Below are 15,671 nucleotides of genomic sequence, written 5' to 3'. Positions count from 1 at the left end.
TCCAACGCTCTTCCTAATTCCTCCCTCCTCTCCCTCCCCTCTCTTGCCTCGCCTCTTCATCCCCTCATCCCTCCAGTCAGCCTCGCACCCCAGGGGAGCTGCTAGCTCTTTTCCGATACCCGCGCGACCCCTACACGGTGGAGCAGGCGCGAGCCGGGGAGATCTTCGAGCAGACCCTCCTGCTCATCCAGAATCACGTCAACCAGGGCCTCATGGTGGACACCAACGGCACCGGTGAGCCCAGCGCCACTCCCACGTAACCGTACTGTCTGATCGCATCCCTTCGTTTTATCGAACCAAGCCAACCGTTCTCTCTTCTTTCCATCCAACCTTTCATTCTCCGCCCATCGAATCTTCTCCATTTCTCCTGTCTTTCTATTCATTCCACCGTTTATCCGCACACTTTTCTTTTTTTCCCCATTATTTTTTTGGACTCTCGATCTTCACGGATCCTGTTGGGATGAATCAGGGATTGAAGAGTGATGGTTGGTTTTCAAAACCAGTTATTATGTCTGTGAAATTATAAAAAAGATCCTCATAGGATTCTGATGTGTCATAAACTAAGACAGTTCTGCACTTCCCAGCAGTGTTTAATACGTCCACAAATAATTCCAGTTTGGCAAACAAAACTGCGGTGGGATGAATTTCACTCTCGCAGGCCAGCGCAGATTTAGTATTTGATGGTTTGACCATTCATTCATCGATGGAGATGAGCTCAACCAAGCTGAAAACGACAAATGCAGGTTCTCGGACCACTGCAGAGCAGACAGAGCAACTCACGTGTTAATAATGTAAAGTTACCAGTCAGTCTCCATTCACCTGAACGTTGTAGTTTTCAAAAATCATCTGATTTGACTTGAACCATCTAGTTTCTTTTTCTACCTAAACTACATACTGCAACCCCAAAACAAGTCCACCTCCCCACGGTGTCCAAAACACAACACTGAGTTCTGCAGAATAACAAGATCCTGGCACTGAAGTCTCACTCAGCACCGGGCGACAAGCTTCCAAACGGTTTCCTAAGCAAAGTCTTGTGAAGCCAGTAATCCAATTCTGTCTCGTAACTGTGAGCAACGTTTGGCCGTGCACGAGTCTTCCATCTGTATGCCATTTTCTCTTTCAGTACAGCCCGAGGGAGAGAGAGAGAGAGAGAGAGAAGGGGTGGGGGGGGGGGGGGGGTATTGACGGAGCAGTTGACAACCGCCCCGTAAACACTTTTATTAGTCCCGTGTCGCGCTGTGCCGCACTTAACCTGCAATCACCGCAGAGCGCGGGACAAATTTCAAACACGGTTTGCGTCGCTCGCCCGGACAGATTGTCTCAATTAAGCGTGCGTGTAGGGAAGCGCGGGGAGCAGGGATTAATTCGGTTGTTTATGTGCATTAGCATCTGACTCTGTGTGCTTTTCACATACGATCGGGGAAAAAACATGCAGCGGCCCGGCGGAAAAAAGCAGTGCAGCACGCTGTGTTTTGACTTTCTGGTGTATGAAAGAAGTCATTGTAATGGTTTATAACAGCAGAGGTCAAAGCGGGGTGTTTGGAATATTACATGAAGTATTATACATGTTGCGGATTTATAGATCAAAGAACAACAGACACATCTTGATTACATATCTTCCTCTTTGTGGGTGAAGGTTTTCTCAGATAAGCAAAGAATATGTGATGAAATAATGTGGATCAGGTTCAGGTTTCAGATCAGGGGTGTCAAACATAAGGCCGGTGGGCCCAAACTGACCCGCAGGAAGCTCCAATCTGGTCCACCTAAGCAATTTCAAAGAAAACTGAGGTTTTTTTTAAACACATTTCTTAGGAGTAGCAGATGTACAACAACACAGAGAACCGAGCTGAGCACGGTCAGGGTGAGTTTGTAGCAACACGTGTAATGCAACACTGAATTTGGCACTCAAAAGTTGACTTTATGTTGAGATTGTAGTCGTTTTGCGTCATAGTTTTTTAGTTGTTTGAAAATCTAGACATTCTCATCATGGATGCGCTGCACTACAACAAAGAAAAACTTTTTAAAGTTTAAATATAAAAGTTATAAAGGTACTATTTTACCTGTTTGTCCCACTTTAGATGAAATATGAACACTCTTTAAATTTAAATCCACATAACTCAAAAATGATGTTCATGAAGTGAAAAATGGAATGTGAGTCCAGGATGTCTCACCTAACCGAACACTTTCTATTTTTTTAACACACACACACACTGATATGCTGCACAGAGGAGCTCCGACAGCAGAGTTCTCACATATCAAAGCGTGTTCGGGCAGGTTTGTGACATAGTGTGACCTCTGCCCTCAGGACAGGAGGTTGTTTCCAGTCTCAGAGCCAGAAGTGACGAATGACTGCATGTACTATAAAAATAGTTGATATCTGAGTATGAACCATTAGTAGAGACGAGATGATAGTAGACTCCACGTCTGCGTAATTGTGTTACCCCTGGGGGTTTGTGGAAAGCTTGTGTTTTCAGATATCGTCTTCAACAATTACTGTGGAAACTTTTCACAATGAACACAGAGGAAATTCTTCTTCATTATATGTTGGGAATTTACACTGTAGCCCTTTTTGGAAGCTCGTGTTCTTCCAGTTGGCCAGCTGCCAGGAAGCTGTTATTCCGGGTGACTATCAAATCTAAATTTACTGAATCCCAGGAGAATACAGACTGAGAGTCATGGCACTCTGGAGGCGGCCATTGTTATTTTCCATCTGCTGAGCATGTGCAGAGCTGTTTACTGCGGAAAGAATTTTCAAAAAGTTGACTTTTCAGTGGCTCTGAACACCACTGCCGTGTAAACAGACACCCAAAACACCAGGAAAGTTTTTCATTTTCACTTGAAAACATTGTGAAAATGGGTCCTGAGACACTGATTTTGCTAATTCTGGCTTTGACTCACACACCTGTAGCCTGATCCTAAAGTAGTTTTTCCTTTTCACAGCTTTCCGATACAACGACCTGGTTTCCCCTCACTTCCTGGACGTCATCGCCAACCTGTCCGGCTGCACGGCTCACCGCCGCTTCAACAACTGCTCGGACATCTGCTTCCACCAGAAGTACCGCAGCCACGACGGCACCTGCAACAACCTGCAGCACTCCATGTGGGGCGCCTCGCTCACCGCCTTCGAGCGCCTCCTGAAGCCCGTCTACGACAACGGCTTCAACCTGCCGAGGGGCGCCACCGAGCGGCTGCACAACGGGTACCGGCTGCCTCTGCCGCGGCTCGTCTCCACCACCATGATCGGAACGGAGACCATCACTCCCGACGACCGCTACACGCACATGCTGATGCAGTGGGGACAGTTCCTCGACCACGACCTGGACTCGACGGTGGCGGCGCTCAGCCAGTCGCGCTTTTCGGACGGCCAGCTCTGCGCCCAGGTCTGCACCAACGACCCGCCTTGCTTCCCGATCCAGTTCCCGCCCAATGACCCCCGGCAGCTGCGCAGCGGCGCCCGCTGCATGTTCTTCGTGCGCTCCAGCCCCGTGTGCGGCAGCGGCATGACGTCCCTGCTGATGAACAGCGTTTATCCGCGAGAGCAGATCAACCAGCTCACCTCCTACATCGACGCCTCGAACGTCTACGGCAGCTCGCGGCACGAATCCGAGGAAATCCGAGACTTGGCGAGCCAGAGGGGCCTGCTCCGCCAAGGCATCATCCAGCGGACGGGAAAGCCCCTCCTGCCCTTCGCCACCGGCCCGCCCACCGAGTGCATGAGGGACGAGAACGAGAGTCCAATCCCGTGCTTCCTGGCCGGCGACCACCGCGCCAACGAGCAGCTGGGTTTGACCGCCATGCACACCGTCTGGTTCCGGGAGCACAACCGGATCGCCACGGAGCTGCTGAGGCTGAACCCGCACTGGGACGGAGACACCATCTACCACGAGGCCAGGAAGATCGTGGGAGCGCAGATGCAGCACATCACCTACAGCCACTGGCTTCCCAAGGTAACGGCTGCTTGTCAATTTCCAGTCCTGCCGTAGAATCCTGCTCATCGTCTTTTCTTTTGAGTTTTATTTTCCCCGATTTTCATTTTCACGTAGATCTTCGGCGAGGCGGGCATGAAGATGATGGAGTCGTACACCGGTTATGACCCCAACATCAACGCCGGAATCCTCAGCGCGTTCGCCACGGCCGCGTTCCGCTTCGGACACACTCTGATCAACCCCATCCTCTACCGGTTGGATCAGGACTTTCAGCCGATACCTCAGGGGCACATCTCTCTGCACCGAGCTTTCTTCTCGCCGTACCGCATCGTGAACGAGGGCGGCATCGACCCGCTGCTCCGCGGGCTCTTCGGCGTCGCCGGCAAAATGCGAGTCACCACGCAGCTGCTCAACACGGAGCTCACCGAGCGGTTGTTCTCCATGGCCCACGCCGTGGCTCTGGACCTGGCCGCCATGAACATCCAGAGAGGGCGGGATCACGGCATACCTCCTTACAACGATTACAGGACCTTCTGTAACCTGACCTCAGCGCAGACGTTTGACGACCTGAGGAACGAGATCAAGAATCCAAACGTCAGAGAGAAACTCCAGAGGTAACTCTGCATCGGCTGAACCGAGTTTTTCACTTAATTATGTATTTATTTCTTCAAAGCTGTGTATTCTGTGATCTACTTTCTCAATATACAGTGTAAATTGCATTATCTGCTTTGATGAATCCTGTAAAAGTCATGAACATCAATTTATAGTTCACACTGTTTAGCTTCTGTCATTTAAACATCACTTTTCTCTAAAAATCCCACTGTTTCCTGGTATTTGGTGTTTGTAATTTGACACCAGCCTCTTTGTTTCTCCCGCTGCTGTGCTGTCTGGACCAGATAATCATATAAGCAGTGCAGCTAGTTTCCTGTATGTGTGTTTTCCGTCCCGGCAGGCTGTACGGCACCCCTCTGAACATCGACCTGTTCCCCGCCCTCATGGCTGAAGACCTGGTCCCCGGCAGCAGACTGGGGCCCACCCTCATGTGTCTGCTCACCACTCAGTTCAAACGCCTGCGGGACGGTGACAGGTAGAGTAAGACTGCAAAGCAGCGCCGCCCACCTGTTCTCCACCACGCCGATGCTTATCAGTCATCAGCACTGCCGCACACACTGTGTTCAGCTCCCATACCAGTGATGAGCAGGACAGCGGCTTGTGTTCTCCCCCTCTGTTCAGGTTCTGGTACGAGAACCCCGGCGTGTTCACCCCCGCCCAGCTCACCCAGCTGAAGCAGGCGTCTCTCACCAGAGTGCTGTGCGACAACGGCGACAACATCACGCGCATCCAGCACGACGTGTTCAACGTGGCCGAGCTGCCGCACGGCTACGGCAGCTGCGACGACGTCCCTCAGATCGACCTGCGCATGTGGCAGGACTGCTGCGAAGGTGAGAGCGGCGGCAGCGCTCGAGAAGTTAAAGCTGGGTGTGAAAAAACCTCAATTTCTTGGTTTGTGGATTTTAATGACAAGCTGCTGTGGCCAAGCCGCAGTGGATAATGCTCAGCTCCGCATTGCTTTGTGGGATCAGCAGGAAATCCCGGAGTGAACCGCTCCTGTTGCTTGAAGTGACCTGTACAGTGCAGTCTTTATGTTTGGACTCAAGCCTTCATTCTTTTTGCCGTCTTTGCTTGAAAACCTGTTGTGGGTTTTGTGGCTTTTTCCATCGAATGCGTTCCCCGAACAAAACCCCACAATTGATGGGAGACTGCAGAACGTTGCCGTGTAAATACAGAACATTTTTGAAACAAAAATGATAAAATGATGCATTTTTACTTGCAGCAGTAAAAATGTATGCAAAAAAGTATGCAGCAGATTCAGGGCGTCAAATAGAAGATAGCTTCATCTGCAACAATGAAGCATTTTTCATTTCTTTTAACAGTGTTTCAGAGTGAGAAGTATGTTTTTATACCATGTTTTATTATATGCCTATCTGTTAGTGTTGGCTATCTTCCTAATGAGTTGGAGGCGGACAACACAGAATTCTGTAACAATCATGAGGAAACTGCTAAGATAAACTTCCGTCAGTCAGGTTTTCCATGTTTTCGGACCTGCTTCATGTGAACATGTTACCAGCCCCTTTGTGAGGCACACAGCCAACTGCTATTTTCCATCCAGTCGCTAATGAACTCAGGCCAGAAGTGTTGAGTGAAGGAGAGCATGCGGACCACGTGGCTGCGCGCACACGCACACACACACACACACACACACACACACACACACACACACACACACACACACACACACACACACACACACACACTCACACACTCCACGTCGCGCCCGCAAACACCTTTGATTCCTCACCAGAGTCCCTCCAGCGTCCATAAAACTCCACGTCGTCCGCAGCCGGCGGGGCGACAGAACGCAGCAGAAAATTAGCTCTGGGCCCAGATTTAACTGTGTGTTTGTGTTTTCTAATAAACAAAGCCTCATTACATTCACACCGCGTTTATTTCACGATCCTGTGAAAACCGTCATCCTGTCGTCAGCCAATCGCTGCATATTGAAATATGTGTTACTGTTGCAGCAGTCTGCAAAAAAAAAATCACCAATGTTGGATTGAATTATATGTGAAACCTGCTTTCAGTACAAATGAACAATCACTATGTGATGAAATAATCTAAATGTAGCATTCATTATGTAGAGAAGAAACAGGTTTTTAAACCTCTTTCATCCAGTTTGTGACTTCATGTTGACATGTGGTACGACGGAGCTAACAACCAGACAGGATCCTGGCTGAGTCCAAGAAGAAGAGGGATCCTTGTTTTGATCCGTTTGCCAGATTTACAGTGTGTTGTCTGCCTGTGTGCTGGAGGTGGTTGTTTTTAGATAGTGCCCGTCGCTCTCACAGGGTTATCTGATAGCCGAGCAGCGGGCTTCAAACGTCCTGATAAAGAAGCAGCCGGGTCGACTCCGTTCGGTCGTCCCTCCTTTCCGTTTATCTCCAGCCGCCTCTTGCTGACCTCAGACCGCAGTAAAATAGGAGTTTTTTGGTTTCATATAATATTTCCACTAATCAGATCAGAGTGACATCCGCAGTGAGACAAACTTTGAGTTTCCGCCGGCGTCGAGAGCATCACAGACAGCAGCCGGTCTCTGAGCATCTGCATGGGTTCCAACAACTCCCCTCGCCGGCGTCTCGGGAGCGCGCTCAGAGGCTGCAGACGTCACGCCAAGGCCCGGCTCTGGTCAGCAACGCCACCCAGGTTACTGGAACTGGGACACATGAGCCAACACAACACAAACCATCTGGACCTTCAGGCGCATTCAGCAAACTCCAGACTGCAGACTTACTCCAACATTTACAAATAACTGCACCGGGAAAGGGTGAAGCAATCGGACACGCTGCCATGTTTTCTTTTTTGTCTTTTGTTTTAAGAAACACCTTGAAAGCTTCCAGTCAGATTGCCGTATCTGGAAGAAAACTGCAGTTTTTCTGTTAATTAAACAGTAAATAGGTTGATCTGGTTGTGCAGACTGGTTTAGGTCAGCTCCCGCTGTGTTTGGCCCCCCTCATTCAGGAAATAAATCTCTCCACAGATCGTGTTACATCTTAAAGCAAATTGCCGTTTTCTGCTCCATCCCCCAGATTGCCGAACCAAGGGTCAGTTCAACGCCCTGTCGTACCACTTCAGAGGGCGCCGGTCGGCCGAGCACAGCTACCAGGGGGACAAACCGGCCAGCGGCGTCCAGGAGACCAGGTACAGTCACCCCCCCAGCTCTGAATCAGCCGCTGGAGGGGTGGAGAGTCTCAGGAGCTTCTACCAAAATGGTAAAATCTAAACTCACGTTCGCAGGTCAGTGGAGGAATCCTCAGAAAGCCCCGCCAACGTGACCGCCGCCCCCAAGAAGAGCGCCGAACCCTCAATCAGCGACTTCCAGGACTTCGTCTCTGACATGCAGAAAACCATTACCAGTTTACGAAAGCAGGTGCGTTTCTGTGTGTCCGCACACACACACAGAGCAGTAATGTCTTAAATTACGTGCCTTCAGTGAGGCGGGGGTTGTGGGGGGGGGGGGGCTGATGGAAAGTATTTTCCAGCGCTGCCAGATCGCCGCCTGTGCAAAGCGTTTAGCCGCCGTAGACAACCGAAGGCTCAAAGTTTGGTGCGGCGAACACGAGGCGGCGAATGACATCAGAGGAAGGAGTGAGTCGATGGAAAAACCAGATTAACCTTGGAGTGGGGAGAACACCCACCTGACGACCGGGAGCACGGCGTATTGCGTTACCGCTGCTTGTTTCACTGTCAGGCTTCCTAACAGGTGATGGAGCCGATGGATTTGAAAAAGACCGTGGGAGGCACGGCGAAGCCAATCGTCTTTTCCGGTTCGGTTTAAAAGCTGCGTGTTAGGATGTAATCGGTGCGTACCGGCGGCGTGCTGTGTGACCTCACGCAACTGAGGAGGTTCCAGCGAATTCTTCGGGACGAGGCCCTGCAGCCCGGCGTTGCCCTCTGGTCGTGCGCAGCCTTGTCAGAACTCGTCAGGCTCTTCGTAGCTATTTTTTAAAAAAACTGCAAGTGTCTCTGCTCGTTTCCGATGAAAGCACTTGAGATTTTTTCCACTCACTGAATTGAAACGGTATTTGTGGCACACTTTGGAATTGGAATCACTGAAACCAGGTCATAGGTCAGTGGTACACTTTCGTATGATGTGGATGTCATCGATGTTCTCTACGATCTCTTTGTGCCAATATTTATTGCTTTTTCTTTTGCTCCCCATATTCCTGCAGATTAAAAGACTTGAAGCCCGTCTGAGCAAGACTGACTGCACTGACAGCGAGGGGCGAGATCGCGCCGACGGCGAGCGGTGGAAAAACGACCCCTGCAGCACATGTGAATGCAGAGTACGTCTAAACACACGTCTGTAAAGCGCTCAGTCGCTCTTCGATCACCAGGTGTAACTGAGCGTGGAACTCTGCGCTGTTCCTCCCCAGGACGCCCAGGTGACCTGCTTCGTGGAGTCCTGTCCGGCGGCCGAGTGCAAACGGCCCGTCAAGCTAAAAGGCTCCTGCTGCCCGGTGTGCCTCCAGCCGGCGGGCGTCCACAAGAGGCGGGACTCAGACGGCCGCCACCAGTAGCCCTCAGGACGCCCGCCGACAATCCCCCAACCCCCCCCCCACGCCGGGGCGCCGGTGAAACCGCGCACTTATCAGACAGATCGAGAGCGGAGATGAAACTCACAGGCGCTGATCCACAGCCACCGATCACCTCGACAGACCCAACGGCCTCGCCTCACCCGTTTGTTTTGTTTTGTTTTGTTTTGTTTTGTTTTGTTTTTTTATTCCATGTAGTATTTTTCGATGAGGGGAGGGATTTTTTTAGTTTTGTTTTGGTTTTTCCTCGTCTTGGCTCGTTGCGGCCCTGCAGGCGCCAGCAGCCCGAGGCCCGGTCGGAGATCCAGACGGATTTACTGAAACCACGGGCAGATGAATGAATGAATGGATGATGAATTGGTGGATTATAAACTCCTCCTCCTCGCTCACCAGCGCTCCTGAAGCAGAACTGGCAGCCGGCTGTTCGCCCTCGTGTGACTAAACACTTGACGACTATTTGCGGGAAAGGGAAGTAGATCTGAGAGGCGGCAGCCACTTTGTTGTCTCCAAAAAAAGAAAAGAAAAAAAAAATTCTCAGGTTAGAGATGCCGAAAACTGGTGCTATTCTCCCCTTTTTTTTCCAGTATGACTTAATCACTAAACCTTCGAAGTATTGTCTTTTGTATGCAATATATACACTCAGTATGTCTTTTAATGAAACGTCACGTTTGAGAGGATTGTTTTATTCAAAGTAAAAAGACTTTATATGAATAGAGTTACTTCATCTTTTTAATCCACGGTGCTTTATATTCCTGTTATTATGTACTTTATTCCTCCCTTTTTTTTTGTTGCTTACATATGAAGATAATGTGAAGCCCTTACAAAAATGTTTGTGATGCAGAACAAATGTCTACTGATTAGCGCTCCTCCCTCCACGGATCGCCGCCGCCGGCCGGTCCCGGGCTCGAGCGCGGCGCTCTCCTCTCCGCTGCAGGACGCCCGGACCCGGCTTCATGTTGCTTTCAGAAAGCAGTGAAAGAATCTCCACTGAACCACTGTAACCTTCAGCCCCAGTGTTTCTCTCAGGGCCCGTTTACACGGTTTCAAACGGGAAAACGCAAAAACGTTCGTTTGTATTGTTTGTTTGGTGCTCAGGGCCACTGAAAACGCAACTTTTCGGAAACAGATCGGACTCTGTCGCCGTGTGAACGGGCGAAAATGAGACTTTCTGGAAAAACTTGGGGCCCGTCGACTTTTGTGGACATGCTGCCACTGCACATGTGCATCACGTTCGACTAGATGGACAAAAGCAAACATGGCGGCCTCCGGAGTGTTATGACTCCCAGCCCATATTCTAGTATTAGTAGCATCCGATTTGTCGTCTGTCCGTACGGATGTCCATATAGTCGCCATTGTTATTGTTTATTGTCCTCTGTGCACATGCGTGTGGTTACATCACAATACCGACCTCTTGACCTGGCGTGTTCACCAAAACGTTTTAACGGACATTATTTTCATCAGCTGTGCGTTTTCCTTGAAACACTGTCGTGTAAACGGGGCCTCAGTCTCTCTCAAGCCAAATGTTTGATTCAGCAGCTTCTCAAACGCGTGTTTTTTGTGTCTGTTGATGCATGTACGAATGTTGGAGTGTTCAGGTTCGCTCGTGGTGCGCTCGCCACAGCAGTATTCTCCCTTCAGCCTGCTCAGTCGGTTCCTGTTTCGGACTTGTTCAGAAACAGCTGCATCATTGTGTAAATCGAAACTGAATGCGATGTTGTGCAAATTGTTTAGACATGAGCCGTAAAGAGGCAAGAAGTAAGGTCAAAGGTCTGTGACTTTCAAACCAAATCTCACGAATAACCAGATGAGTTCAGGTTGTCAGATGGGAGGATTCCAGAAAACCTCTTCAGAACAGTACTGGCATTGTGTGTAATTTGACATCAGAATCATTCCTGATGGCTGTGATTTAAGAGCATAGAACATGATGTGTTAAAAATTACTGAAAACATTCACAAATCAGGAAACCAAATAAAAACAAAAAAAAAAAAAAGCTTAAACAAGATGCAGAAACGTCGATTTTGTTTCTCAGCTGAAACTTATTGAAGACAAAATGAGGAGAATCTAAATGTTGTCAAATTTGATAAACATCTTTAAAAAAAAAAGAGCTAAATTTAACACATATGTTTCTCGCTGCCATTTCGATGATGTGTTTTTCTGGCTACGGCCAAAGTGTCCCGATGTGTTAGCCACTGAATTCACACTGTACGTATTAACAAACGAAATCAGCGACGGAGACGTCGTAAACTGAGACGGTGACAGAGTCAGCCTGCTCAGCATTTCACTGCCTAAACCATCGGAGTACTGCTGCATTGTCAGCGGGGTGAAAACAACAGAAAAAAGTGCAGATTTTGAGGGATGCGTTTGGTCTCGGTTCAAGAAAAGCTGATGCATCACATCAGAGCGCTCACTCCCACCCGGACATCTGATATGTTGTCTTGGTGCTATGTTTAATCAGTGGAACGGTGTTTTGAATGATTTGCACATCATCGCGCTCTGTTCTTCATTGCTTTCTTACTGGACGCCTGGACCGCGGTGGTGACGGGGTCGTCCCGGTGCTGACAGCTCCTCTCTGCAGCACTGCAGTTTACACAAGGACAAGCTCGCAGTGCATTCCTCTGCCGAGCGTCCGCTCCTCTTCCTCCTCCGGCTCCAACCGTTTCTGTGTCGATCCGGGTTAGGAATGCCTCCCTCCTCCTCCTCCTCCTCCCGTTTTCTTTGCCATATTGAAGAATTCAAGCATGGCGTGACGTCACTTTGGCGGCGCATATGTGGAGCGCAGCCCCTCTGACCCTCATTCCACTGTAATGGAAGCCATATGAGCGGAAAGCAGGCGTAATGTGGGTGGGGGCGGGGCGGGGCGGGGCGGCGGAGGGCCGCTCCAGATCGGGATCTCGTGTCAATCAGAGCAGGGCTCGGTGTGTCCTCCAACACACACACATGGACGCGCTCGCTTCGCCGGGACGGAACCGAGCAGAAGCGACGACAGAGACTCGGTGTTGTATTTACGTCACGTCCCGAACAGGCCGATCTGTCACCCTAACAGAAATAAAACTCTCCGGAATGTTCCGTTCAGGATTTAGAGGGGGGATTACAGGGGGGTGCGGCTGGCAGTCACACCGTTACATTAGTGTCATGTTGAATGTTTAAATATACAGGAGCCCGGAAGGGTCACGACAACCTACAGACCGCAAAAGCCACGGTGGAAGTAAAGTGGGTTGTTTAAATTGTATAATGTCACAAAAGTCACTTCTACAAGCAGTTTTTTTTTTTTTTTCCAAATCATTCAACCCATCCGCTCACTTCCTGCTGTTGTGGTGACCCTTCTGACCGCCTGTATGTCTTTTGTGTTTACAGTTGTGCTTCATTGTGTTGTGACTGTGACTTTTCCTACAGTGGTTTCCAACCTCCTGCTCCTGCAAAGCCCTCCGATTTCTCAGAATGCTGGCCGATCCTCTCCGAATACAAAAGTTAACCCTCAGGTTGGAAACCACTGTCCTACAACACTGTAACATCCCAATGTGTGTGTCGTATTCCAGCTCTCCTCATCGCCGCTACGCGTGTTCTTCATATATCTGTTGTATTTTCATCATGGTTTCCTCTCCGAGTGTCAACGGAATGCACTGCTCTGCGAGACTGAACATGCTTCATCTACGCTGCCCCCCCACCCCCACCCCCTCCACCCCAGCCGGGGGGTCAGTGTGGATACACTCGTCAGCTATCGTGACAGTCGTATTGTACCTTTTTGCCAAAGAATGGTTTGCACTGTAATGTATGCCTCTCGACAGTAATAATAAATAAATAAGCCACGTTTGAATTACAGTGCGACATGTCGCTGCCTGTTCTTTGCCGGCTTCTGCGCTTTGGCACGAGCTCAGCGCTGGAAAAACAACGAGCAAAGACGGAGAAAAGGCAGCCTGTTCTCAGCTCATTAACGTTTCATCAGAGGGATTTGATTCTGCACATCATTGAAAACTCGTTAAGATGAAATTTTCAGGAAGTCAGTGCACCTTTATTGGTTATATCTAAAGCAGGAGTGTCAAACATGCGACTCCAAAACAGCCTGGTCTGGAGTTTTGAAAGCTTTGGACCATGACAGCACTGTGCAGCCAGTGCAAAACTAATGAAAAATTATACAAATTATAGTGGTTTTTCAATATTTCTTTTTTTATAAATGGCATTTCTCCCATTAAAAATCAGACTAGCATTTATTGTTAAAAATAAACTGTAACAGTTTTGTTGTTTTTAAAATAAAGATTAGTCTGATTCTTTCATTGAGACGGAGTGAGGGCATTTTCAAAAAGTTGCATCGTAGGAGCTGTTCTCACAATGTTGCGTTTTCTCCCTGTTTACACAAAGACCAAGCTGACTCTGAGCATTTTCACAAAGTTCCACCTTACTAGCATTTTTCCAAAAAATTGCGTTGTCCGGTGTTTCCGCAGAGATGGAGTCGGGGCATTTTTAAAAACTTTCACCATAGCAGGTATTCTCAAAATGTTGAGTTTCCTCCCAGTTCCATGAAGTCGGAGTTGGAGCATCTTTGAAAAGTTGCATCTCCCCCCCAGTTACCAGGCATTTAATCGTCACACCCAAAACAACAGAAGTTTTCCATTTTCACTTGAAAACCTGGTCGTGTAAGTTGATCCTAAAGCTTTATTGAAATCACTTTGCGCTCCAAACACTCAGTGAATGAACAAGGCCACAGTTCAAGTGTACATAACATTCATGATGGATAGTTTTCCAACATGCAGCGTCCCGTGCACGTCGGATTATTGTGCTTGGATTTGGTACTTGCCAAGAACTCAGCAGCAGTTTGTCATATGATAGAGAAGTCCGACCCTCAGCAGGGTTTCCTCCATTCCTTCACGCAGAGCTGCACGCTGCTTTCGCACTTCAACAGAGGTGCACCAGGGTTAGTGTGAACATGATTGGAGAGCTGCTTTCTCAGCCGGACCGTCTAGAGCTGCCAGGATTCGGATGGCAGTTGAAAGTTGCAGCGATCACACCAGAATTTGTTTTCGAGGAACCAAACATAAGAAGTGAGAACGTGTGAAACAGCCATGAGCCTGTGGACTATAACGCATTATTAGGTGTAATGACAGCAAAGTCAATGATCACAGTGTCCTTCAGTTAATCTGATCTAGAGCAGGCTGCTGACCCATTAGGCAGTTTAATAGACAAATGCTACTGTATGTGGCCTCCACGGGGCGCCAAGTAAACATGATTTACTCTATAAATAGAAAATCAGAATAATAATTATTAAGATGAATAATATTACCTCATAACTTAACATTCCCTTATGGCATATGCTCCTTTGCATCTGATATTCAACATGTCACTTTAATGACAATAAAGCTGAATCCAATTATCAGGCATATCGAAAAATAATTCTTTTATTATACTTAGGTCTTTAGGTTTTTCTTCTTTTTCTTTGAATCATTTTTATGTTTTTGTTTTTATGCAGTTTTAGCTTTTTTTGCGAACATCTGTACCTTTTAAATACACACACACATTTATATCTAACTTGATTTGATCTTTTCCTAATGTTAGTTTAAGAGTCTCACCTTTCCCATTTCTGAAATAATTGTGTGCAGCAGAATAAATAGCCCTCCGGGTTACATTCCGAATAATCACAGCTGAAACAACAAGAACCTTCGAGATATGTCCTCTTGGTTCCCTCCGGAACCTTTATCAGGTGTTCAGTGCTCCAGAGGACACATTTGCTGAAACACCCAGGAGAGGACAACAAAAGATGACAGGTCAGCACCACAAAAAAATCTGTCAAACTCCTTCTTACAGACAGGCTATGGAGATTTTTAATGAGTCTACTGGTTAACATTTCAGAATCTGCTTTGTGTTGACTTAGCAGGACTCGTTCTGAAGTCTCATATATATTTTTTTTTAATCAGAAGTCTACATATTCCGTGGGACTTTTTTTTCCTCTATAAATCCAAATGAAGCCTAATTGTGCTCTAAAATGGCCATACAAACGCCTGAAAACTTTATTCAGAATTGAAACCGGTGGGTTTATTCTCCTTTGGAAGCGTATGCTACGCTAACCCTATGCTAACTTCATTCTGGTATTTCTGCGCATGCTCCGTCGTGATGACGCAATTTTCCAAGATGGCGGCCCGCAGTCCGCGTTTTGACAGGTATGGAGACGATTTATTTAACGGAAGTTTTACAAGAAATGGTCATGTTGAAATGAGCGGATCGACGGGCACATAACAACGGGGAGGTTTCCCAAGCTGTAGCGTCAAAGTTAATCGAGAAAGAAAGACGAGAAAAACGCTGTTTACTTCCTGGAGAAATCAGTACGTCACGGCCGCCCCTTGTCCAATCAGAACGCTTCGCAGACTCTGACATGAGAGAGGATTTAATTCTTTTCCCATGTAAACACGCTACTCATGGATATAATTCTGAATTACTTAATTCGGAATAAACCAATTCCAAACTAAAAACACCCAGTAACTACACTGTGCAATCTTCTACTTCTTTCTGAGTGAATGTGCAGTATTGGAGCTAAAGCATTAGCATTATTCAGATTTTTTTAGGGCAGGGGGCCTGCTGACAAGCTGAGCCCAAATTATTTTTGCTA

At 48.0% G+C, this 15,671-nt stretch overlaps 1 protein-coding gene across 1 annotated transcript in view; it reads left to right on the top strand.

Annotated features, from left to right (window-relative positions):
* Window positions 1-12,895, top strand: part of pxdn (peroxidasin) — a 55,717-nt gene extending 42,822 nt beyond the window's left edge. Inside the window, exons 15-23 of the mRNA XM_030117121.1 lie at window positions 77-234; window positions 2,941-3,947; window positions 4,044-4,540; window positions 4,879-5,013; window positions 5,160-5,368; window positions 7,571-7,682; window positions 7,779-7,911; window positions 8,714-8,827; window positions 8,918-12,895. Of these exons, the coding sequence (XP_029972981.1) occupies window positions 77-234; window positions 2,941-3,947; window positions 4,044-4,540; window positions 4,879-5,013; window positions 5,160-5,368; window positions 7,571-7,682; window positions 7,779-7,911; window positions 8,714-8,827; window positions 8,918-9,061 (2,509 nt within the window). The 3' untranslated portion in view covers window positions 9,062-12,895. The remainder of the gene's footprint in view (window positions 1-76; window positions 235-2,940; window positions 3,948-4,043; window positions 4,541-4,878; window positions 5,014-5,159; window positions 5,369-7,570; window positions 7,683-7,778; window positions 7,912-8,713; window positions 8,828-8,917) is intronic.
* Window positions 12,896-15,671: the final 2,776 nt, after the last annotated feature.

The sequence above is a fragment of the Salarias fasciatus genome, chromosome 19 (assembly GCF_902148845.1).
Source record: "Salarias fasciatus chromosome 19, fSalaFa1.1, whole genome shotgun sequence".
Taxonomy (NCBI): Eukaryota; Metazoa; Chordata; class Actinopteri; order Blenniiformes; family Blenniidae; genus Salarias; species Salarias fasciatus.
The sequence above is the reverse complement of the archived record's forward strand: the minus strand, read 5'-3'. Positions and strand labels throughout refer to the sequence as shown.